General features: G+C 36.1%; 1 protein-coding gene across 6 annotated transcripts in view; it reads right to left on the bottom strand.

Moving 5' to 3' along the window:
• The window catches only part of LOC120413919 (uncharacterized), a 259,164-nt gene that overhangs the window by 166,657 nt on the left and 66,254 nt on the right, over nucleotides 1-26,253 (bottom strand). For all 6 annotated transcript variants that reach the window (XM_039574896.2, XM_039574893.2, XM_039574897.2 and 3 more), the window contains exon 3: nucleotides 10,419-13,792. In XM_039574896.2, the coding sequence (XP_039430830.1) occupies nucleotides 10,419-13,694 (3,276 nt within the window). In that variant the 5' untranslated portion in view covers nucleotides 13,695-13,792. The remainder of the gene's footprint in view (nucleotides 1-10,418; nucleotides 13,793-26,253) is intronic.

The raw sequence follows: 26,253 nt of genomic DNA, 5'->3' as shown, positions 1-26,253 counted from the left end.
AAGAGATTCTCAAATCTACCCAAACATGCTTAAAAATGATTCAAGACGCAAGGGAATGCATTTTAAATTGATTTCAGCTGATTGCACTTAAATTTCCATTCAAATTTTGATGTTTTTTGAAGAAAAAAAAATAATAATTTTTTGTCCCCTGATTTTTCGGGGCAACAAAACCTTTAAATAAAATGTGTACCCGCCTTATGTGTTGTTGAAAAAATCACAGCACGATAATTTTTTAATTGTTTTTACCATTATGTGTTTTGGGTTTTTCAGAAACTATTTTTTATTAAAATTATTCTAAAAAGAAAGTTTCAAGGTATCGATTTTTTTTTACATTTGTATGGCGCTTTTCCTGCGCTGCTGCCAAAGTGTATACATTTTTGTTTGGACTAATGATGCAAAAAGACTTTTTTGGTTAAAAAGAAAGTACTCACATAATTTAAAAAAAAATCACAGAACTTGATAATTCTTGGAAGAGTTGATCTTTTTGAATTCATAAAACCTTTTTTCAAAGAAAATAAACGAGCATTTACATCAATGTTGATAACAATATATTTTTGTAAATCTATTTTACAAAATTAATAAATTCTATTTATAGTTTATCTTATTTAAAAAATAAAAACGACTTTTGATGAAACAACCCAATAATTTGAAAATTAGAGGTTTGATTGATAACAGATAAAAACGGCTTCGTTTACAACTTACTTACTTTTTACTCAAGATTTGAAAGTTTTCTTGAGGAATTCAAACTTTGAACCAAATGTATGCGTTCAAAAAGTATGATGATATTAACGTTAGCCTAAAAACATTGTAATTTGGTTTAAAAACATTCCGGAAAATTCCTTCTGGTCTCGGGAGAAAACCGGGAAAAAACCGGGAAATTGAAAATCGAAAGCTGGTGGCCACCCTGGATTCAATACAAATTCAAATACAATGAATATTGTTACAGACCTTTTTTTATACATATATTCTCAAAACAAATACTTTTTTCTTATAGACATGATAATAATAATGCAATAGCAGTTTTGTTATTTTTTATGATTCAAAAAACGTAGTACAGAACCCCGTACACACTGATCATTTTATTGCTGGATTGGGATTTGGCGAAAAGTATAATCAACAAAAACTTTAAATAAAATTTGAACCAGCCTTATGTACCTATTTGTCCGATTTTTGGGTTCTTTGACAAAATTCGAAAAAAGACAAATTTCCTTGCAAATTTCTCAAAAACAACATCTAATTATGCGGTTTAATACAAATGTTAATTGAACAAAAAAAATATAGTACAGTCCAGACTTGATTATCCGAAGGCTTCGGAAAAATTTCACTTCGGATAATCGAATCACGAAAAAAAAATTGTTATGCCTATTTTTTATTGTCGAGCGTATGTCCCCTAAACTACGTTAAAGTGATTTAGAACTTTTAAACCCAAGCCCAATATGGCGGTGTTGAAATGTTGAAAAAAAAAGCATTTTATTATTTAATAGGCAATCAACTATTCAAATTTTACTAAAATGGGGTCGCAGAACTCAAATTTGATGTTTAAAACAATAAAAAGAAGAAAAAAAAAACGAAAACAAAATTTTGTTTTTTATTCGATTTTTCCAAGTCCCATACAAACCTTCAGATAATCGAACTTCGGATAATCGAAACTTCGGATAATCGAGTCTGGACTGTAATTGGGTCCTAAAATTAAGCTTAAATTTGTTGTGGTTTGGTTGAGCGTTTTAGCAGAATGTTTTACTATGAATACAAAGAGACGAGTTGTTCCTTTTAATTCCGCTATAATTTGTGATATCATTGTTACAACGATAAGGCTTATATTTCTAAGTACAATGACCCTTTGAACGACCGCAAAGGATTTAAAATGGATTTTTAATTCATTTTAAAAAAAATCATTCCACGGCCCTTCTTGGCATAAAACCTTCTACTTGACAGCTCGTTCCAAGGGGACCATAGTTGATCCATCGAAAAATGTTGTCTTGTCAATAACTTTTTATTTGCATAAAAATGAAAAAAAAGTCATCAGAAATGGTTTTTAATTATGTTTTTTTACCGTTGATCATAAAAATTGACAAAGAGCTTTACTACCCAATTTACAACATTTAATCAACAGCATACCCAAAAAGCTGTTTGTTCGGTAAAATTGAGAAAGAAAATAACTGTTAGTCATGGAAAAGACTTTAGCGAAAATGATGATTAGGGGATATGAAAATTTAAATTTAAATAAACGGCAATTGGCGTAAGTGTCACTTCGGGGAAATGGCATTCGGGAAAATGGCCGATTAGGGGAAATGATATTCGGGGATATAGCCGATTAGGGGAAATGATATTCGGGGAAATGGCATTCGGGGATGTAGCTGATTAGGGGAAGTGGTATTCGGGGATGTGGCCATTTAGGGGAAATGATTTTCGGAGAAATGGCATTCGGGGAAATGTCATTCGGGGAAATGAGCTAGACCCACCCCAGTACATGTTTTAAAAATAATAATCTTGAGAAAAACCTTACCAGTTGGAAAATATTTCAAAAATAAATTGAAATCCTATCAAAATCACCCCGGTTTACGACTTTGCCGAAGACACCAAATCAATCAAAAAATTTCTTGAAAAGTTTCAAATTTTCGAATGATTACGTACCATTTTTATATGAACAGCTGCCAAAATTGTATGGAGATTTGTAAGGGTAAACCAATGACATAAAATGACATCTTTGGTGATGAGGAATCCCAAATAACATTTCAGGCCATATCATAGCTATTACAACCGCTATAAAACCTATCATCCAAAACCAACAAAAAAACTATTTAGTCGTAACAAGATCTCCAGAACCCCGTTAAACCCTACTTAAAACTCAAAAGGACCTCCGCAAATGCTTGTTACGGCCTGTTTACAAAACCCACATAGGAGTTCAAGGCTTTACAACTGAATCCTATCAAGCTCCTCAAAGCCTTGATAAAACCTTTGTTAAAACCTAGTTAGGAATTATGGAAAAATGACATTTCATACGTCTTTAAACGTCTTATGCAAAATAGGTTTTATTCTGGCAATAAAATTAGTCTTTGTCTTGCCAAATAATGTAATGGTTATGGTGGTATAAGATATTGGAGGTAATTAAAGTAATTTGAAAGATTATTTCTTGCAATTGGTGACTCAAATTCAGCTGCGGTTAAAATTTTATTGATACATATGGGGGAGATAGAGCCAAAAAAATCAACTCTCTTCATCGACAATAATTTTTTTGTGTTCATAGTTTATAATGCAATAAAATACACTTCAATTCTCTTTAAAAAAAATGTTCAAATTAATTTTAATCTTCTTTTGCTATACTAATTATATCCGAAATTCAGCATTAATGTGTGTTTTCATCAAACTTTCATAAAATTTATGCTTTATATTTTTCTGCCAAGATGGCAGTCAAAAATATTCAATCAGAACACGCGTTTAGCGTCATATTTATTTGGCTGCGTTAAATACTCTTTTAGGAGCTTATGGTTTTAAGTGAGATTTTTGCATGTCTAATGGCACTTACAACAACAATTACAACACTCTTGGTTTTAAATAAGCATGCGATAAAACCATTTGGCATGCAATTGCCTTCTGGTTTTCAAGCCTCTGTTAAAACTTTAATAAAACCTTTTTGAAAGCCAGTCGGCTTTTATTATCGCCATGTTTTTATGTCCGAGGCATAAAACCTTGTTAGAATGTAATAATTCCCAAGTAACATTTTTTTCCAGGAGTTCTACAAGAGCTCTTCAAGATAGCTACAGCATAGCAGTTTGGACCGCGGTAGGATAAAATTCTCTTCAAAACTTCTTCAGGAGTTTGGAAGAGTACTTGAAGAGAGTTTTATCCTGCCGCGGTCCAAACTGCTATGCTGTAGCTATCTTGAAGAGCTCTTGTAGAACTCCTGGAAAAAAATGTTACTTGGGTTAGCTGGTTGCGGTGAATGCCAAAATAAAGCTACTAAGCAATCAAGATGCTACCATAAAACCTTAATAAAACTTGGTGGTGGCTAGTTGGTCTAACAATGTTACTTTGACGGCCCCCACAAAGTTTGAGCTAAATAAAAAATATAAGTAAAATCCAATTCCGGTACAGTCACATTCATGAATGAATGTATGATGGAAATCTAAAAATATTTAAAATACAACCTTTATTGATTCAATAATAAAAACCTTAAATTTCAAAACAAAACTACGGTTCTCTTAATCAAAATTCCACAATCGCAGAGTATAATAAATTGGCCAAACGATTCAAAACCGATTTAGGGCACGCAAAACCAGCTACACAACATCTTTATTTGCCTTCCTCGTGGATCACGCCGATTCACGCTGTCTGATAGCACCCACCCGATAAGAAGGACACACTCCGGCGGTCACAAGAGACTAGAGGGCGTGTGGCCACACCCCACGAAGGTCGTAAACGTCATCCTCTCGGGCACTAGTGAGTGATGAGCTATTAACATGTCGACGCTGTCGTGCTATCTTGTCGCTTGTATTTTGCAAAAAAAAGTTTTAAGCACGCCATTTTTTTCCAGCTGTCCATTTTGAACTTTTGACCTTCACAGGTCCCCAAAATTTGATTTCAATCTTGAGATTTTCAATAAAAACAGAAAAAAACTTCGTGATTTGTTGCCACTCTTCATATGAATGAAGTATCAATCTTGTCGTGCTACCTTGACACACCCTGAAAATTGATGTAAGTGCGACAACTGGCCAAAGGGATTTCAGGTCAGAACGCGTTTGACACACGTACAAGCCCGACTACCGTAAACATTTGTAATTATAACTCGGGACTCCAGCAACCAAATTCAACCAAACTTTAGGACAATGCACAGAATGGTCAACCAAACAAAACGTGTTTGTTATTGTTTACATTACATGTTTTACTCGTCATAACGTGACGTGCGACAAGACAACACGACAACGTCGATGTGTAGTCGAATGGCGCTGGTTAGGGTAACAGGACCCATTTTCGGCAGATCTTTTTATTTTGCTCAAATTTTTTCGTTATCATAACTGGTGGCAAAGTGTTGAAACTTTCAAAAACTTGTTCTTTTTCATGTTGACCGTGATGAACTCACCCAAAAGAAAGACCACAAAGGTAGAAACCACGTGCAAGGAGGACCCCGACCCACGTAGGTGTGCGGGCACGTGTGAAGTGGAAAATGCGTCAATCTTTTGTTACCGTTTTGTGTGAAATTCGCGTGGGAGTTTGGAGGACACACATTGATACATTATCTATACGCGCGTGCGTGTGTGTGTGTGTTGTACAAACTGACATATCGTCGGAAGGAAATTGGAAGTGAGATAGTGTGCGTCTTTATGGCCGCAATAAATTATCGGGAAACGCCATTTAGGCCCCATCGGACTAAAGTGGTCAGCTTGTGGTGTGGTAGCGCTGAGAGGCCACCCCCAAGATCCTTGGGGAGGATTGTGGGTGTGTGTGTGTGTGTCTGTGAATTTTCACCGTATGTGGCTCGAAATATATGGCCGAACGTGGGTGACGTGAGCGAGCTGGTGTCGTGTATTATGCAAGCCAAATGCCAATGGCAATTCTGGTTGATTGCGGGTTCGATAGAGATATCAGTCGCTTTAAGGTTTTGGATTGTGTAACAATTGTAAACAACTTTTGACGTAATTTTTGAACAGTTTGCTTTTCAAACGATAGAAAAAAATGCACTCGCGGTGAATACAACTTTCTTTCGCAAACATGCAGATGAGAATCTTAAAATAAATAACTGAAATCAACGTTCTTTTAGAAACTTTAGGGTGTAAAAAAACCGAGCGAATTCGCCAAAATATCAGATTTTGACACCAGAAAAAAGGACCATCGGTAATAAGAAAATAAATAAGAACATCCACAAAACTTAGGTAAGAAATTGTTATTGATCAAATCTTATAAGACATTGTCGAAGAGTAAGAAAATAACAACTGAAGATATGGCTTATGGAAAATCATTCAATCATTGATCGCCTTTTTCATGTGATATTCCAACTTTTAAAAATCAATCAGCAGTAGGGTGACAATGAAAAAATAGTCATCAGGGATACCCTTTGGCTCGATTCTTTAGGTAAAAATGAGTAACCGCACCAATTTTATGCCAAATCGATCAAAGTTTAAAGGGTCGCTTAAGATCGTCAAAGTTGGTGAAAATAAATCTTTTCATACAAAAACGGCTTTTATTATTCGCATATAACTCGTCAGGGTTTACTCGGATCGTTTTGCGGTCTTCGACAAAGCTGTTTGTTAAAAAAAATTACATAAGGATCTCACACACAATGATCCGGAAATATTTCAATTTTATAATAGTAGCATAGCATAGCATAGCATGGCATTACGAGCAAATATTTCAATTTCAATTTTAAGAGAATGCATGATTTTTTTTCGAACCATTTTTCATCAGAATTTCTACATTAAAATGACTTGATGTGCTCCCGGACAACGATAGAAGCTGATTCGAAATGCGGACACTTTTGATTCGAATTTCGGACACCCGATTTTGCTTATGAATCGCACAAATTTGGACTGAAATGTGAATGGCATTCTTTAGGTCTCAAATAAGCTGTTACTATCAAAACAATCGTTATTTTGTATATAAAATGCTATAATTTAAGGAAATCAGAACCATAAATTTCTGCTTTGCCTTCCCGGTGCTTCGAACGCCAATGAAATATTTCAACGAAATATTTCAATGTTTTGGTAAACTCATGTTTTTATTTTCAAATAATTTAATTGTTTTAGCATTGACTACAGCGTCCAAACATATTTGAAATGAAAGTTGATGTTAGAGTTCATCAAATAATATAGTTTTGACAATATTTATGCAAACTCATATCCAAATAACTTATGAAACAAGATGGTGTCCGAATTTCGAAGCGTCGGGAAATTCGAATCATGACGTTATTTACCATTGCAAAAAAATATATCTCACCAACACCAAATAGTGTTGTCGGAAACATTTTATTTGATTTTTGGAACATGATTGCAAGGGACCATCCAAAAATCACGTGGACACTTCTGAAATCTGTAACCCCCCCCCTCCCCCCCCCTCGTGGACAATTGTTAATACAAAAAAAAATGTTTAGGTCGTGGACAATTGCCATTGACATTGCCCCTATGTTGTCCACGTGATTCATGGATGGTCCCCTAATAACAATCTGTACATAAAAAATCTAAATATGTATATTTGAAAATTCGAAGGAATTTTATTAAAGTAGAAACCAATCAATGCATTTGAAAAAAAAATCAAATTACTCACTGTCTAAAAATAAATTCAAGGGTTTTTTTTTTAATTCCAAGCACCGTAAACTGGGGTCAATCGGGACACATGGGGCTTATTGGGACAGCAGTTTTAACCATGTTGGAGCACAATATTTTGATTTTTCTGGTTGGTTTGGGATAGAACAGACTCAGACCAACAAAATGTGTACATCCATTTCCAAATTTAAAAGCTTTAAGTGCTCTAAAAACGGCTGTCCCTATTCAGACTGTAGTCCCGATTCGCCCCAGATTACGGCATCCAGTTTTTGTTTCTCGGTTAAAACTAAAAAAAGGAGGCAAAAATAGGAATGACTTAATTTATATACGTCCTCATTCATAAAAAAAAATCTGAAGTCTAAAAAAATATGTTAATACAATTTCCCCTTTCATTTTGAGGTTTTTTACATTTCATTTCAAAGGTCATAAATAAATCATGTTGCCAGTATCTCGGTCAATTTAATTTTGAAGAAACTTATAGTTTTAACAGCTGGCATGAAATATCTCTTATTTTACGGAAATTTTTGAAGGGACAGATTCTTTAAACCTAAATTCAAAATTTGTAATTTAATCATATTTTTAATTTAATCATATTTTTAAGTATTTATTTTTTTCTCATTCAACACCGACAGTGAACCGATAGTGAATATCAATTTTCAACCATGCCTGTAAACAAATTTTTACTAGAATCAAAGAATTGGGAAAAATGCTTGCAATTACTAAGTTAATTCAGTTTTACATTTAAAACATTTGCCTAAAAAAAAACTGTTTTAAAGTTCTAGTTTAACGATTCGAAATATATTTTAACATTTAAGTTATGTGGTAAAATTAATTAGAAAATTAACATTAGACTAGCCAAATTGATATTTAGCTGTGTTAGAAATTTTGATTTGTAACAGCTTTGTTCTTGTTTAAAGTTTCTTTGTATCTATATCTTTTGATTCGTTAAAAGAAAAAAAAAATAACATCATAGAAAACCTAAATATTATGTTAAGTTCTCAAAAAAAATTTACCTCAATTGAATTGAAAAAAAGAACAAAATAAAACAAAATTATTCAAGAGTAAGAAAATACGTCAATAATTTTCAAGCAAGCCTGCTTGAAATTCTTGACTTTTCCCGATTTTTTTTTTTTTGAATTAAATATACTTTATTGAATCTGTCTTATAATAATTACATGTGGTTTACATAACAAGTGGTCAGCTGTAGTTTGCTTTTCGTGATTTAAGCACTGTTCATTTTCATAACTTTAAAAGTATATGATTTATCATTTTTGTAACACTAGGTACAATGAGGAAAAAAAATGTTAAGAAAACATAACCTAACCTAAAACTAACTTAAACTTACAATAAACTAAACCAATCCTTGAATCAAGGGGTATTCAGAAAAAGCACATTTTTCCCTGAATTTCAAACATTTTTCTTGAATCTTCTGATCCAACATTTTAACTTCTGCTAATCCATGAACCTCACTTGATCTTGTCCAGCCAGGAACATTCAAAACCATTTTGAGTACCTTGTTTTGGACACGCTGGAGCTTCAATTTATGAGTTCTAGCGCAACACTCCCAAACAGGTACTGCATACTCAATAACGGGGTAAATTATTTGTTTGTAAACTGCTAGCTTATTTTGCAAAGAAAGCTTTAATTTTCTGTTAATTAAAAGGTACAAGCACCTGATGAGAATGCTGCACTTGTTCAATATTTTGTCTACATGCTGCCGAAACAAAAGTTTCGAGTCAAGTATGAGACCTAAATAGACAACTTCCTTTGGCCAGGGTATCGAAACATCCATCATTTTTTAATCAAAACATCATACTTTGGGGCAAATCTGGCCGATTTGTAATGACTTTTCCCGACTTTTGACAAAGAACCACAAATTCTCAACTTATTATCGATCTTTTTTGGCGATTTACGAAATCCCGACTTTTTCCCAACTTTCCTGATCTGAGTGGTCACTATGCTCTTATAAAAAATTGATATTCGATTGCAAATTTGATTAACTTAAAAAAATCAATTTGTATGTATCATGTGTCACGCATTTTGAATATTTTCTGAAAATCATGACTATTATTCTTAAATAAAAATCTTCCTTTTATTCTTTTTTTTAATTTTTTAATTAAAAAACATTTGAAACGTCATTCAAGAGCTTCTTCATGTCTCTTCTCGAGACACAGATTTTTTAGTATTTGCGTAGCATTTTTATACGGAATGCTGTCAGTATTTGAAGTATTTTATGGGCGAACCAAATATGCAGAATGGCTGTTTTGTTTTTTTGGACCCCATAAAGTTTTGGCCAGTTAAAAAAATTGAGTTATCAAAATTTCATCAAATCAATCAATTTCGAGAAAATTGCTGAATATTAATTTGTTACATTTTTGGAGGTTTCAAAGTTTTGGATGAAGTTTCTTTCAAGATAGTAACTGTCACTCTCTCTCTCTCGAGCACTTTCTGGTTGTTTATTTTTTCATGTCATTGCAAGGGTATAGAGGAGAAAAGCAACTCGCGACAAAATTTTGAGGCTAGGAATTTTGACAGGTATGATTTTCAAAAAGTATTCGCCTCCTTTTCTCTCCCACAGAAAACCTGGGAACGAGGTAGCTGTCAAACTAGGCCAAAATGTTAAAGTCACTCACAAAATGAACTTTGAGTGATTTGAGTTCATTTCTGACGTCACGATTTTCTCCTCTATTGAACACGTCCCCAACTTTGTTTATTTTTACATCGGCCGCAGCGGGAACTAACGTTACGCTTTCTGTCTTTTGGGTTCATTCAAAAATTACGCCCATGAATAGTTGGAGTAGGGGTGATTTGTTTACCTTTTTTGGGTACCCTCTGCAAACGTCAAACCATACAAAATTGTTGCCGGATCTTTTCCGGGAGAAATCCGGAAAAAGATCAGCAATTTGTATTGATTTTACGTTTGCCGAGGGTGTCGAAAAGTTTGGTTATGTTCTGCTTGCAAAAGATAATGGCCAATTTGTTTATGTTTTTGTTTACATTTTCCTGCCGTTGAATCGACGAGTTTAGGCTCCAGAGAAAATTTCGATGGAGACGCATAATCCTTGACACCTTGCGTGACCCACCAAGCGTCCCCTCCAAAACAACAAATGCCTCAATCAAGCCCCCCATTAAATGTGTTAATTTTCATTCTCCGACACTTACCGGTGGCGTCCGCCCGTCGTCCGCCGGTGCCGCCGTCGTGTACCCGCAGTTGCAGCCTTCGTCACAACATATTCGAACGAGCTCGTGTTCGCCGCAGGTGCACGGTTCCTCGTCCTCCTCGTCGTACGGGCAATCCTCCCGGATCAGGATGATGTAGTCCGCCTCGAAGAACTCGTTGCGCGTCTCGTCAAACACTACCCGGTTCTTCCGCACCGGTGGGGGCCTATTTGGCTTCTTCAGCAGACCCCGCAGGGTCCCCGTCGTTTCGCGCATCTCGACCAGCGGTAACGTACGATAGATCGGTACGGCCTCGATCACACACGCGCACCCGTCTTCTTCGTTTTCTTCACGATTCGTTGCACTCAAAACACTGACACTTTCGGGCGGACCGATCAGCAGCCCGCCGACGCTCGTCGCCGACTCGCCCTCTAGCTCCTCCTCGAGCTCGTCATAGCAGTACTTGATCTGGTAGACCTGCGGTTCGTACTGGGCAAAGTGGCGCGTGTCGAACTCGCAGTTGGTGTGCGGATCCGCCGCGAGGAGCTTCTCGAGGTTGAGGAATTCTTCACAGTCGGGGTCTTCTTCCTCTTCGTCGGAGTCTTCGGATAGTTGGGTGGGTTCGAGCACTTCTAGGGGGTCTTGGACGCGAGGTTTTCCACCGGGGAAGATGGTGCAGATCTCCTCGGAGGCTACGCTCGATTCCGGGGTGGCGAGGGGTGGTCGGAAGGGTTTTGGGGGGTCTTCTTCCGGAACTTGTTCTGGGAGTTGGGGTGGTTTTGGTGGGGTTCGGGTTGGGGGTGCTGGGAAGAGGTACTGGGGTAGGAGCGAGGGCAGGGAGGATGCTTTGGAAAGGTGGTTACGGGGGGTGTTGGGTTTATTGTTTTGGGTTGTTTGGGAGCAGTCGTCCTGCTGGGGCTTCTGCTGTTGACGTTGTTGGTCAAGGCAGGAGAGGGAGAGCAGAGAGGACGCGGACAGGGAGAGCAGGGAGGATGTCAACGGTGGTAGAACTGGCGCTGGCTTGGGAACCACGTGATTCAGACGGACATCGTTGTCGGGACTACTTTGGAGGCAGCTGAGCGAGGATGTTTTCCACGATGGCACGAAGGTGCTGTCAGTTTGGGAGCTGACAGCATCGATGGCCGTCGATGACGATGACGATGCTGGCTGTTTTTGGGAGGCTGCGCTAGTGTTGGTGGTACAATCTGCCAGCAACGTCGACAGGGAGCTCAGCGAGGACGAAAGGTTCTGCCCCCCACCGTTGGAATTGTTGGCAGCGGATTCACGTAATAGCTTTTTCGTGTAGGCAAATCCGCGGAACCGTTCTTCGAGGCGTTTCAGCCGATTGCTGGCCTCAAAACACTCGTGCTTCTCGCTGAGAAAGTTCAGCGGAGGTCGCAGATACTGGTCCGTGTTCTTGGTCAGGAAGCGCAGATCCTTCCGTTCGTCTATTTCCGACTCACTCACACTAGAATCGTCGAGTCGTAGGTCAGAATCGCCATTTGCACACACTTGCACACTGATTTCACTGGTATTCTTCTGAGGAAAACTTCCGTTCAACGTCTGGGTATCCTGGTCCCGACACTCGAGCTGCTGCTTCCGCTCGAAGCAATCTTCAATCACCACCACTTCCTGCGATTCCGGAGCTTCCTGAACACCACACTCATCGCCGTCATCGTCGATGATAATAATTCCACTGTCCGCACTCGACGGAGTCACGTTGTTGTTCCCCCCAGTGTTGGTGGCACTGTCCCGCAGAACCTTCTCCGTCTGACCTCCACCGGACGGGTCTTCAGCGCCGCGTTCCGCCGCGAAAAATCCAAACTCACTTAATCCATGCACACTGATGTGCGCGTTGAGGGTCACTTCCACGTTCAGCCCGTACGACTGGGTCGGTGGCGGAATCCCACCCTGGCTGGGGGGCACTACCGGGGGCGGTGGCGACGGAGAACAGGTGCCATAATAGTTTTCACTCTCACTGTCCGACGAGGTCGCTGGGGCGCTTCCGCGAGGCTGTTCCGGACGACGGGATGGCGACGGCACTTGGATCGATTTTTCACACAACTGGAGCGATTCGTGCTGCCGTTGTTCAAGTTGTTCCAGCTGTTGTTCCACGGACCTGCTCGGAGGTGCTGCCGTTACAACATTTTCTACTTGTTTGGCGCACGGTCGCGGACTGTGCTGGCCGTGAGCCGTTTCGTCGATTCTCCGCTCCGCTTCGGGTTTGGGAGTTCGGGTCACGGCGCCAGTGCTGCCAGCGTCCTCCTCACCGATGTCAACAAGCAGCAACGACGACGACGGGTCCTTTCCGTTCACGGTGGCATCGATCGATTCACTGGCCAACCTCCTCCTCCGGCCAGCGTTGCCAGCTTCTGCACATGCGTTCTGCCTGCTTGCACTTCTCTCCAGTTCGTCGATTTTCCTCTCTCCGTTCCGTCGTGGTGCTGTATCGGAATTCACCAGCACCAGCAGCTCCGTCAGTGTGTTGGTGCTGGAACTGGCCGTCGGTACGGCAGACCTGTCCCCGCTGGCGCGGGGGTCGACCACTGATTTTGGCACATCATCCCAGCCTCCTCTCGCAGCAAGATGCTGGCAGTCGCGACGACCGTCATCGAGAGTCGAGCATGCGCACTGGACCGAGTCCTTCCCCACGTCTTCATCGTCACCGATAGAAACAATGTCATCTGTTTGCATAGTCTCTGTTGATATTTCATTACCAGCAGGTCTCCCGACCTCCTCCTCCTCCTCCTCCTCCCACACCTCAACGGTATCACTTACATCCCATTCACCTTCTTTTGTTACACATTCGTCCTCCTCCTCCTCCTCCCCATCCCCATCATCCTCCTCCTCCTCCAGCAAGAACGTTACCTTTTTCACTTTCGGCTTCGCCACGTTCTGCACCGGACTCGCCTCAATCTCCGTGCTGAAATCAATCAAATCAACCCCATCGTTATCTACCCCAACAACCTCGCCATTGTTGTTGTTGCAGTCGTTCCCGTCCTTCTTCGGGTAGTCGAAGATGTCGCTGTGCCACTGCTCCAGGATATCGATCTGGCTAGCTGGCGGCGGTGGGACCTCCCCGCGGAGCAGGGTCCGCTTGACGGCGACCCCCACGATGACCGGCGGTTGCTTCGTTTTGGGGAGGGGCGGGATAAAGTCGGGCTCGCTGATGAGCAGGTCGTCATTGTTGGGACTGCAGCTGCTGCTGGACGGTGGTGGTGGGGGGACACCTCCGGCGGAGGGGGTCGACTGCAGCAGCAGCGTTTTGATGGTTTCCATTGCGTGCGTGCGTTACGGGGTGTTATGGGCGTTGCGGTGGGAGGTCGGCCGGCGGTTCACTGCGCATCGTTGAAGGTTTGGGGGGGTCTGCGGGATCGCTGGAAAGGAAAGGGAGCGAAAGAATAAAGAGTGACAATGAGAATGAGATTTTTTTGTTGGTGATGCTGGGAGAGTTGGGTGGACGATTAACTTTGAAGCATATTGCGCTAATGAGATGATGAGGTCGTTGCGAAGATGAGTTGAAAAATGTTTAAGGAAATCGATCTTGTGAGAATATTTTTGTTGTGTACAGAGAAACCTTTTTTAACGCGGTGGAGTTACGCTATTTCGTCGATTTCTCTAAAACCATACAATATTTTTGCAATCTTCAAAAAGCGTTTTGACGATCTGAACAAAATCTACAAATTGCTCTCAAAAGATTGCAAAAATGTTGCGTCGTTCCAGAGAAATCGACGATGGCTTCTACTACAAAACTAAATATCAAAAGTAACAAAATCATTTCAAAAAATATTAAGAAAATCTTTATTTTTTTAGAAAATATGATTTATATTTACTGTGCTTAGCCTCATTGGCCTTAATAAAACTGATAAACTTCAATTAAGGTGGCCATAACTTGGGAGGTGCTGAATCTATGCTCTTGAAAAATATACAATTCCAAAATTAATTAATTTTTTTGGTTTCTGATTTAGTGGAACAGAAATTTTATGTTTTGCGAATCACGAACCACACACGGCTAGTCCAAAATTTGAGTTTAAAAGTGCATTCATACACATGATAAAGGATTAAAATCGTAGCTGATACGCAATACTTTGGAAATTTATTATTTTACCTTATTGCAATAATTATTTCATAGCAGGTTAAAAGGTCATCACGATAATGATTCTGCGAATTTATAGTTCAAATTCACTTGTATTGGAGTCCTATCAACATTAACACCTAAACTACCAAGCTCGAGAAAATGGGGGCTTTTGTATGGAAACTCCCCCTTTTTCTCGAGCTTAGGAGTTTAGATGGTAATGGGCCTCATCGATTGGGAAGCTCCAAATGAGGTGGGTGGAAGCGTGTGAAATTTTTTATCTTGAAATAACATTTCATTTGCATTATTATTCACTCGAAATGTGAAGGAATAAAAATTTCAAAACAAGATATTATCCTGCAAATTGATGCTCTTCGTTATGTACTATTTTACACATAAAAAAAATCAATTCCCTTAATCGTCCATTATGTTCATGAATTTCAAAACTACGAAGGAATTTATTGATAAGTATGGTGCATTTTGCACTATATATGAGAATATTTTCGTTAATGGTTCTCAAATTCATGAACACAATTCACGATTTCGAGAATTGAGTAGCCTTAATAAAGTGTCCAGTTCGAAAATTATTATTCAAGTTATAGCAAGTAAACAGTTATACAAAACAGTTAGAAAGAAATCATCTAGAAATCGATGCTTCTGTGCTTTCTTTTTCTAAGCTTGCTGGTTTTCCTATCTAGTTAGCATAAGAGAGCACAGAGACATCGAAATGTTGCTTTTGTTCTGCACAATAAAGTGATCGTAAGAGTTAAGATAGAACTTAAAAAAAAATAATATCAAAGTGGCCCTAACATTAAATAGGGTAGTCAATCTTCAAAATTGTTGACTTGTTAGGTTTTTTGATTACCTATTTAAATCAATTTTCAGAACAGGAATATATAGCTTTAGAGCAATTCTCTACGAAATTTTTTTTATTTGGCTCAGACTTTGTGGGGGCCTTCCCTATGACCAAAGAAGCTATGTTGCGGCATTGGTTCACCCATACAAGTCTCCATACAATTTTGGCAGCTGTCCATACAAAATTGGTACATATATATTTAAACAGCTGAAAAATTTCAAGGAATTATCTGATCAATTTGGTGTCTTGGGCAAAGTTGTAGGTATTGTTAAGAACTATTGAGAAAAAATAGGTATACGGAAAAGAAAATTTGCCGATTTATTAATAAACTTTTTTTCAGGGCTGTGGAGTCAGAGTCGGAGTCGGAGCAGGAATCGGTGGAGTCGGGTCTTTTTGGGGACCTAGAGTCGGAGTTGTAGTCGTCAAAACTCGAACAGCTGGAGTCGGAGTCGGAGCCGGAGTCGGCTAAATTTTAAAAGCTGGAGTCGGAGTCGGAGCCGAAGATTTCTGATAACCCGGAGTCGGAGTCAGAGCCGGAGTTATCTTAAATTCAACAAAAAATATGTTTTTTTATTGTTCAATATTTCCTATATAACAGCTTAATTTACAAAACAACTTATATTTTTAATTGATTTATCAGATGCCATTATGTATTTGAAGCTTTTTATTGTGATTGAAAAGCTCTAATTGTGTTATTACACTATAATCACTAAATGATAACCTCTTACCCAAGTATGTAGCATCATAATTCAAAAAATAATAATAAAAATATTGGTTATGTAGTCAGACTATATTTATGTTCCCTTTTCAATTCAAATTTGACCAAATTTCATCCAGTTATTTCTGAAAAAAGTACACACAAAGTCATCTTTTACCCCGATAGCGAATGTCTTAGAGGTTTTAAGTTAAATCATTTTTTAGGAAAAAATTACGAGGTACATAAAAAGATTATAAATAGTAATCACTGTTGTTGCAGATCGAAAAGAGTCACTGACAATTTAACTTTTGTAACAAATAATCAACGATAATTACAATCTCTTACTTGGAACTCAACATGCGCATTTTGTTTATAATTGAGCACAAGAAAATCAAAGTGTTGCATTTAAAATAATTTAAACTAACAAAAAATGTCAAAAGAAGTTGCAACAAATTTGAAATAATCATTGATTGTTGATGTTGATTTTAGGTAAACTATTTTGATATCGTTGCAAATTATCGTTGAACAAATCTCAAGAATTCAGTACAAAAATGAACTAATAAAAAAATGTATAGAACAAAATATAGGATTTTAATTTATTTTTCAAATATTATAAATAAAAAACACAGAATCAAAATATTATCAACTGGTACGAATTTTCTCATACTGTATGTCTTCCGCCAATATGACGGAAGGTGATATTCATTCCAAATCAATGTACCTTAAAAAATGAAATATTTGTGAACTAGAATATATTTTACTTGTGGATATTTGTTTTTTATAATATTTTAAGTTTTTTCATATATTTTGATGGAGGCGCAAGATCATCCATAAAGCTTCGTTTTAGGTGAAGATTCACGAAGTGTCGTGCACCTTCTTTTTAAAGTATATAAAATTTTAAAATTAAAATAAATTGAAAATTTCCAGGTTTAAATATTTTTCATGTCACAGATATTTGAAAAGGACATCTTTAGCGTCCTTTCCACGAAGAAATTGTTTAGATACATTGATTTGCAATAATAATCTCCTTCAGCCATGGCGTGATGTCCATGTACGTCTTAAAAAAAATAAAAAAAAAGTTCCGTTTTAAATTTTCATTTAAAAAACAAGATGCCTGTCATTGTGCTTCTTACAAATGTCAGCCTGAAAGTGAGCAAATTGAATTTGAATGTTCAATAGAGCATTAAGGTGAGATTTCTATTAGTTATTCATTCAAAAATAACAATTTAATATTTAAATTTATTAGCTTTGAAAAAAATATTTTCAAATTTGAGGTTGAGCAAGTAAATCCAAATTTACTTACTTGTAACCTAGAAACTTTTTTCCGTTTATTTACTTTACTTTACTTTTACTTAACTTATTTTTCTTGAGAAAAACATGACGCTTAGAGAGTATTTAAATAATCCTATTTATCAATGTTTTAAAAATAATTAACTAATAATAGTTAACTAACTTTTGAGACATTTAAAAACATGTAGAGTCGGAGTCGGAGCCAACCATTTGTTGAAAGCTGGAGTCGGAGTCGGAGTCGGAGTCAGCTAATTTGAGAAAGCCGGAGTCGGAGTCGGAGTCGAAGTCGTTTGAAATATGACCCGACTCCGCAGCCCTGCTTTTTTCACAAAAACTTTATTTCCCAAAATAAGCATTTTTTTTTTATTTTCGAGATTTTTTTAAATGTTTTAGAGGAAAAAACCCGCAACTTTTGAGCCATAGAGAAGTATACTCAACATATCTGACACCGAGTTATGATTTTTTTAAAATAGTGATTTTTGAAAAAAGAATCAGAATTTCATACAAACAAAATTATAAAATTTTTAATGATAAATTGAATTTGCTTTCGAAAAGTACTTTACAGATATTTTGAAATTTTCTGATCTTTTTGAAAACAGTATTTTCAATTTAAATCATGACTAACATTTCAAAAGGGCGTAATATTGAATGTGTGGCCCTTTTGAAATGTTAGTCTTGATTCAAATTTTTAAAAGTATAGTTTTCGAAAAGATCGGAAAATTTCACGAATGTGTCATATTTTAACATTGAAAATCGGTACATTAGTTGATGAGATATCGACATTAGAAAATGGAGGGTTGTTTGGGTGAGACTTAGAAAACTACAATTTTCCTGTTTCTTTGTCACTAACCCGTTGTATCTAAAAACCAGAGGTCCAATTTTCAATGTCTCTTAGACAATTTTATAGCAAATTTTCTGAACTTTTCAAAAAAAAAAATCAGAAATGGAGTCCCTTTATCAAAAAGTGTGTAAACTATTTTCGTTTGCAAATTCATTTTGCCTTCCTCACTGAGGCAAGGCTATAATCCTGCTCTAAAAATGAACTTTCTATTAAAAGCTCCTAGACCCACCTTCATGTATACATATCTACTCAGAATCGCAAACTGAACAAATGTCTGTGTGTGTGTATGTGTGTGTGTATGTGTGTGTATGTGTGTGTGTATGTGTGTGTATGTATGTATGTGACCAAAATTCTCACTGAGTTTTCTCAGCACTGGCTGAACCGATTTTGATCGAACCAGTTGCATTCGACTTGGTTTAGGTTCCCATACATCGCTATTGAATTTTTTGAAGTTTCGATAAGTAGTTCAAAAGTTATCCATAAAAATGTGTTTTTACAAATACCCGGATCTCAATTATATGCATGTAAACGATGTCCGGATCCATCATCCGACCCATCGTTGATTAGGTAATTGAAAGGCCTTTCCAATGAGTCCAAGACCATGAAGATCTGGCAACCCTGTCTAGAGTTATGACCACTTAAGTGATATTTATGTACTTTTTTGAAGCCGGATCTCACTTAAATGTATGTAAACTATGTCTGGATCCATCATCCGACCCATCGTTGGTTAGGTAATTGAAAGGCCTTTCCAATGAGTCCAAGACATTGAAGATCTGGCAACCCTGTCTCGAGTTATGACCACTTCAGTGATATTTATGTACTTTTTTGAAGCCGGATCTCACTTAAATGTATGTAAACTATGTCCGGATCCATCATCCGACCCATCATTGGTAAGGTAATTGAAAGGCCTTACCAATGAGTACAAAACATTGAAGATCTGGCAACCCTGTCTCGAGTTATTAACACTTAAGTGATATTTATGTACTTTTTTGAAGCCGGATCTCACTTAAATGTATGTAAACTATGTCCGGATCCATCATCCGACCCATCGTTGGTTAGGTAATTGAAAAGCCTTTCCAATGAGTCCAAAACATTGAAGATCTTGGAACCCTGTCTTGAGTTATGACCACTTAAGTGATATTTATGTACTTTTTTGAAGCCGGATTTCACTTAAATGTATGTAAACTATGTCTGGATCCATCATCCAACCCATCGTTGGTTAGGAAATTGAAAGGCCTTTCCAAAGAGTCCAAAACATTGAAGATCTGGCAACCCTGTCTCGAGTTATGACCACATAAGTTATACATTGTGTTCTTTTTTTCTGGATCTAAAAAAATGATGAAATCACTCATATACCCATTTTTGGTAAAAAGTGAGGAAGGCATCAACCACATAGGTGGATTAAGTTAGTTTTTACATAAATAAATTGGTCAAAAAATTTTTTGCGTGAAATTTGTATTTTTTTAAATTACTATTTTTTCAAAAAACTATAACTTGGCGGCAGATTATTTGACAATACTTCTCTATGGCTCAAAAGTTACGGTCCCCTAAAACATTGAAAAAAAACTCTCGAAAATCAAAAAATACGTAATTTGAGAAATTGAGTTGTTGTAAAAAAAAGTTAATAAAACAAATCGGCAATATTTTCCGTGTATCTATTTTTTTCTAAATAGTCCTCAACAATACCTACAACTTTGCCCAAGGCACCAAATTGATCAGATAATTCACTCAAAAGTTACAGCTGTTAGAATATTCACGTACCATTTTTGTGTGGACAGCAGCCAAAATTGTATGGAGACTTGTAAGGGTAAACCAATGACACAAAATAACTTCTTTGGTCATAGGGAAGGCTCCCACAAAGTTTGAGTCTAATAAAAAAAATACAAATAAAATCCATTTCCGGTTTTGGGAGAGAATTGCTCCGTAGTAATTCAGGGTTATGTTTTAGAGTAAAGTAATGTTCGAGGCATTTTTTTAGTTTTAGAGAAACAAACATTTTATTTTTTGAATTTGGAATTAAGGGTCAAAACTTACAGCCATTTTAAGGTAAAAAAGATGCAAATCTTAAACTTAAATATGTCGAAAAAACGTTACTTTATACACCCTCAGTGATTGGTGCCTTCCTCCTAAAATTAATTGAAAAAGCTTTCTGATTGTATTTAATTGCGCCTGAATACCTGCAAACAAAAAGCGTATAAAAGCGTTACTAACGTTTCTGCTATAAAAACCATAACATTTATTGCAATTTTCACCCTTTTTGTATCCGTCAAAATTATGTTTTAGCACAATAGCTCATAACTTTTGATAGCGTTGAGAGATCTTCAACGTGTTGTGCTCGTTGGAAAGGTTTTTTGATTAACAATCTAACGATGGGTCGTATGATAGATCCGGACTTTTTCATCCAAATTTTTGAGATCCGGCCTCAAAAAAGTGTATGAATAACACTTAAGTGACTATAACTTTTGATATAGCTGTCAGATCTTCAACGTTTTGGACGCGTTGGAAAGGTCTTCCAAATACCTTTCTAAAAATGTACAATCTTTCTTACCACCCGCACAGACATTTGCTCAGAATTCTGTGTCGATATGTATACACGAAGGTGGGTCTAGGAGGTCAAATTGGGAAGTTCATTTTCTGAGTGATTTTATAGCCTTTCCTCATTGAGGTGAGGAAGGCAAAAACGCAGGCCAAATTTTAAGCTGCATTCGATAGAGGAGATCTAGCACTACAAACACTGATAAAATCTCAGCGGTGTATTTCTTTAAATTAGAGATATTTTCGTTTGAAAATGTCTAATTTTCAAGGGTAAAGTGTTTGGGACCACCCTAACGAAATTTAAAAATTATCCAACTATATGTTTTTCCATGAAATTTTGCCCACTGAATCTGAATCTGCCCTCAGAATCGAGCCAAAAAAACGATTTTTGGTCATATTTTGGATTTTTATGTAAATCGCTCTTTCCTGTTTCTTTCTGAATCGCTCTTTCAAACAGTTTTTTAACTACGTTGTATCATAATGACAACCCAAAACAAGTGTCTGATAAAAGAGTAAAAAAAGCCAATTTACAAGTAAACTAAGTTGGAAAATCCCTTAACAGATTTGACTCTTTTTGACCCAAGGCAAAAATCATTTTTGCCAAAGCCTTCCTTAGTCCACAACAAACGGTTGCTGACAACCTGTTAGAATATTCTCAGAAAACTTTTTCTTTCCTTTCATTATTCACAGCTGACAACGACCTTTCTTGAGTTTCTCAGCTGAAGTGCCTACAACTTCCTTAAAAAAACCTTGTTGGCCTCATGTTCACCCTCACGACGGTCGGCTGTCGTCATCGTCGGTATTATCAAAACACTTTCTGTGTCATTTTCAGGACGAAAATCACCTTCCCCTCCTGCTCTTATCATACGGGAGGAAAGCTGAGAGGTTAATGAATCCCGATGGCTGTTTGTCATGTCTCGGCCCTTCAACTTTTGCTTCTCGAATTTTCCGCTACTCTTCCTTTCTTTCTCATTCCGAGGCTCATCCCTTAAGCTTTTGGTATCTTGGCAGGTGCGAGCAAGGAGAGGAGAAAAAAGTTGTTTACGTCTAGTGTGAGGGGGGGATTTTTTTTTCACGCTGCTGCTTTTCCGAGCTAAACTTGGCTCAGTTTCTGCGAAGAAGCTTTTTGCCCAAGCCGACGCAGCAGCCGCAGCCCTCGGGCGACGATGTACAAGTTTAGTGAAAGAAACAACCAAAAGCAGCAAAAAAAAAAAAGCTGAGCTAAAGTCATTTTCAGAGGGGAGAGAGGGAAAACTCGTTTCATAAATATCCCCAGGTGATGTGTAGTTGGGTACATTTTTCATTAGTTCAGGACAACAAGCGGGACGACGGAAAGTGATGGTGGCACGATCTATGGTGACGACTTTGGGACAGTGGTAGAAACATATCCTTATAATATGATTAAATAACTAATTAGTCTTAAAAAATTTTAAATTTCTTCTCATGAAATAATTAACTCTCTTTCATAATAAATGTATTCTCTTTGATTTAAAAAACAAAATTGTTTTTAACAGAGAAAAAAAGAATAAAGAGAAAACAACTCCAAAAATTTCCGAATCTCTTCGAACTAAATATTGGAATTAAAAATATCGATCTTTGATTACTTTACTTTTACGATATTGTGCTATTCCGTGAGACTTTGATAAAGATGAGTCTTTGCATTTTATTTGACTTAATATGCCCTTACATTTTTGGAATGCTAAAATACGCTAGTTACATCTTTTATTCATCAATGATCAATGGTCATACCAATATGTCATGTAAATCTAAAAAAAAAATCTAGATCTTGAGAAAAAAATATTTTTTCTTTTTGTTTTTACAACAATATCCTCATTTTAAAAACACATCCACTGATTCTCAGCGAAATTATAGCAAAGAATAATTTGGACTTCCTGTTCCTTCAGGGAATTCAGGGACGAATTTAATATGTGTGTGTATTTAATATCAGAATATATAAATATATCAAAATTATGGTCTATGAAATGTCTTAATTTTTGCACTTTGAAAAAATATGTTTCGACATCGAGTTTTCCAAATATTTCAGCAACTATTCACTAATTATCATTGATCAAAAATTAAACTTTTGTAAAATTTGCCTTCTTTGATTATAACAGAACGTTCAATTTCTCAGGGTTACAGAAATCCCGGAAACGGAAAATTTTCACCAAATTTCCCGAAAAATTTCGAGAATTCCCGAGGAATCTATAATTTATTGAAATTTGTTCTGATGCTGGTACTGATTAACGTTTTGCAACAAATTTGTTCAGGAAAACAACTTCAATGGTCAAAATAAGAGTTAAGGATCAATAAATGACATGAAACTTCAAGAAAAAAATTGTATTTTATATTATTGTATGATTTTGCTCCCTCGAGCCCGGCCAGAGCCGAGGAACAAAAACATTGGAAAATATTTGCTTCGGTCTAAAGATATGTTGAAAACTATTTATACAAATTTAATTGTAAAATGTGAAACAATAATTAAATAAATGAAGTATTTTTAATTTAAAAAACATTGATTTTTTTTATAATTTCGACCTTAAAATGATCAACTTTATCAAGAAAATGAAAAGTTATTTTTGGTTGAAAATTTGATTTTGCCTGTAGAACTGAATTTAAAAATATTGTATAACAACATGCTCGGTATTTAGAAAAAAAGACAGATTTCTTATCATCCTAAACTAAACGCAAAAGTTGCTTTTGTTAGAAAACATATCCAAAAATTACGAAATTTAAAATTACGAATTATGGGAATTCAATTTTCAAATCGGGATCTTTTTCCTTGCAACAGTTTTTTCTAAAAAGCAGTGTTGAGATTCGAGTGAAAAGAAGGAAAGCTTTTCTCACACGCGATATTTGTAAATTTCCCGGGAATTCTCGAATTTCAACCGAAAGTATAAATTTTATCAACTTTTGGTACATTTTTTTAATTTATAAAAATAAATGCAAGTACTCAATTTTATTTTATAAAATTTCATTCACTGATCTTATTCAACTTATCAGTTTGTTTGAAAAATTCATGTCAAGGTCTATATCAGATGATATTAATTTCTGAAACATTCACAACCTTTAAATAGATCTTGTTTAAACATTACAATATTATGGAACGCAAATAAAGCTTTTTGAACGAAAATTGATGTTATAACATTTGAAAACACGGTTCCTCTTCCCACCAAAATCAAAATTGAGTGTTTTTTTCGTTTTGTTTACTATGACCAAATTGGATGATAATTAAATTGGTATGATTTTATATCTGAAAGTGAGTTATGCATGAAGAACAAAGTAAATTTGTTAGAAGTGTTCGAAAAATTACAGTTTAAAGTTTAAAATTTAAAGAACACTTGAGCTACCAAGGGCGTAAGAAGTTTAAATATGAAACTACTCAACATTTTTTTTTGCTTAGATTTTTTTTACCGAAGTCATTTATTGGGCTGAATCATTAGAAAACATTAAAAAAAAACTACTTCATATTATGTTAAAAGTTCCCGAGGTAGGCAAACATATTTCAAAAACTCGCTACAAATATTTTCAAACTTTGAGTTGTTAATGCATTAAAATGGTATTTCAAGAAAATAGCAGATTGTTAAGGTAAATTCAATGCTTATCTATTTATTCATGAGCTCAAACCAGTATGACTTGATCTGGAAAAAAAATATTTGCCATGAAAAACATATTTTCTGCATTATTTTTTTCCCAGTTCAATTTATTAATTTGAACAAATTTTGCATGTTTTTTTTAAACAAGCAGTCAAAGCATTCATTGTATCTCAAACATATTTTGACCATTTAAGTTGCTATTGAATACAATTTTGTTGAATAATATTAATCAGAATCAGGATCAGAACAATATTTGATAAATTTCAAATTTCCCGGGAATTCCCTGGATTTCCCAGGAAAATTTGTTGAAAATTTCCCGTTTCTCGGGAATTTTAAAACCCCTGAAAACTTGACGTTCTAATTGTCCATAATCCTATGAAAAATCATCCAAATTTCGAAACATTATATTGTTTTGGAATCGCGATGATGTCAGCTACCCATTGCAAATATAATTTTATGAAAATTTTTACAAAAATACCTTTTTTTTCCTCTATTTTGAAAATGGAAAAACTCTACTCAAAATTTTACACAAAATAACGTATTTTCTGAAAAATAAACAAAAAAATTTTTTTTGTCGATATGGGTATCAAATGATTGGATTTTTTTCATTCATTTCGATAGTAATAATATTTTTTGTGCAATACTCAAAATGTTCACAGAACTAAGTTTTTTTAAAACAATACTAAAAATTATTTTTTTTAATAATATGGTTATCAAATGATCGGGATTTCCTCATACATTTCGAAAGTTATAACATTTTTTAGAAAAAAGGGATTTTTTCACAAAATGACGTATTTAAAAAAAAACATAAATAAAATCATACTATACAATAGGTATCAAATGATCGGGGTTTTTCCATACAATTTCAAAATTAATAACACTGATTTTGGAAAACACTCGAAATTTTCTCAAAACTACGTATTTTCAAAAAACTATTAAAAATTTAGGTTTTTACAAAAAGTAGTCTTTTAAAAAGACGTAGGTTTGGGAAAATTTAGAGTACCTATTTCACAAAAAATATTATTACCATCGAAATGTATGAAAAATTCCCGATCATTTGATACCCATATTGTTGAAAACTGAGAAAAAAATGCATTTTGAAAATACAAGAAAAATACATATTTTTGTGAAAATTTTCATATACTGCAATTCCTCACGAAAACAACATGATTCGAAAAAACGTTCTCCGATTGGGCTCAAAATTTGTCAGGGGGTTTCTTGGCCACGATAATTAGCCCCGTATTTTTTTTTTGTTTGGCCATTAGAATGACCTACGTCGTGTTAGGGTGGTCCAAAAAATGGCCATTTTCGTCGATTTTCACAAAAACCACTTTTTCCTGAAAATCATATCTCCGCGTCATTGAATCCGATTTTAGCTGTCTTAGACGCAAAAGAAAGGTGATCAGTTTGTCTTTTTAAGAAAAATAGTAAAAAGTTTCAAAAATCTAGCATAACATTTGAAAAGGTTGTATGAAAACTTATAATGCTGTTTTGAAGGTCTCGGCCTGGTGAAGTTATGTTTTCAATTTTCTGAGATACGATTAAAAAAAATAAAAACTGAGTTTTTCGATCGCTGAAATTTTCAAGTTATCGAAGTTTTAGTGAAAAAGGTCGCATTTGCCGTTTTCGTCATTTTCCCATTTTTGTACGTGGTGCGTCGAAAAACCCAGTTTTATTTTTTTTAATCGTGTCTCAGAAAATTGAAAACATAACTTCACCATTTTTTGATAAGTTATGTAAAATTTTCTGAGGAATCAGGTAAAAATATTTTCAGACATAGGTTCTTTGGACCCGAGACCTTCAAAACAGCATTTTAAGTTTTCATACGACCTTTTCAAATGTTAAGCTAGATTTTTGAAACTTCTTACTATTTTTCCCTAATATCCAAACTAATCACCTTTCTTTTGCGCCTAAGACAGTTTAAATTTGATTAAATGGCGTGGAGGTATGG

This window comes from Culex pipiens, chromosome 3, assembly GCF_016801865.2.
Source record: "Culex pipiens pallens isolate TS chromosome 3, TS_CPP_V2, whole genome shotgun sequence".
Lineage (NCBI taxonomy): Eukaryota > Metazoa > Arthropoda > Insecta > Diptera > Culicidae > Culex > Culex pipiens.
This window is presented reverse-complemented; position numbering and strand designations above follow the sequence as displayed.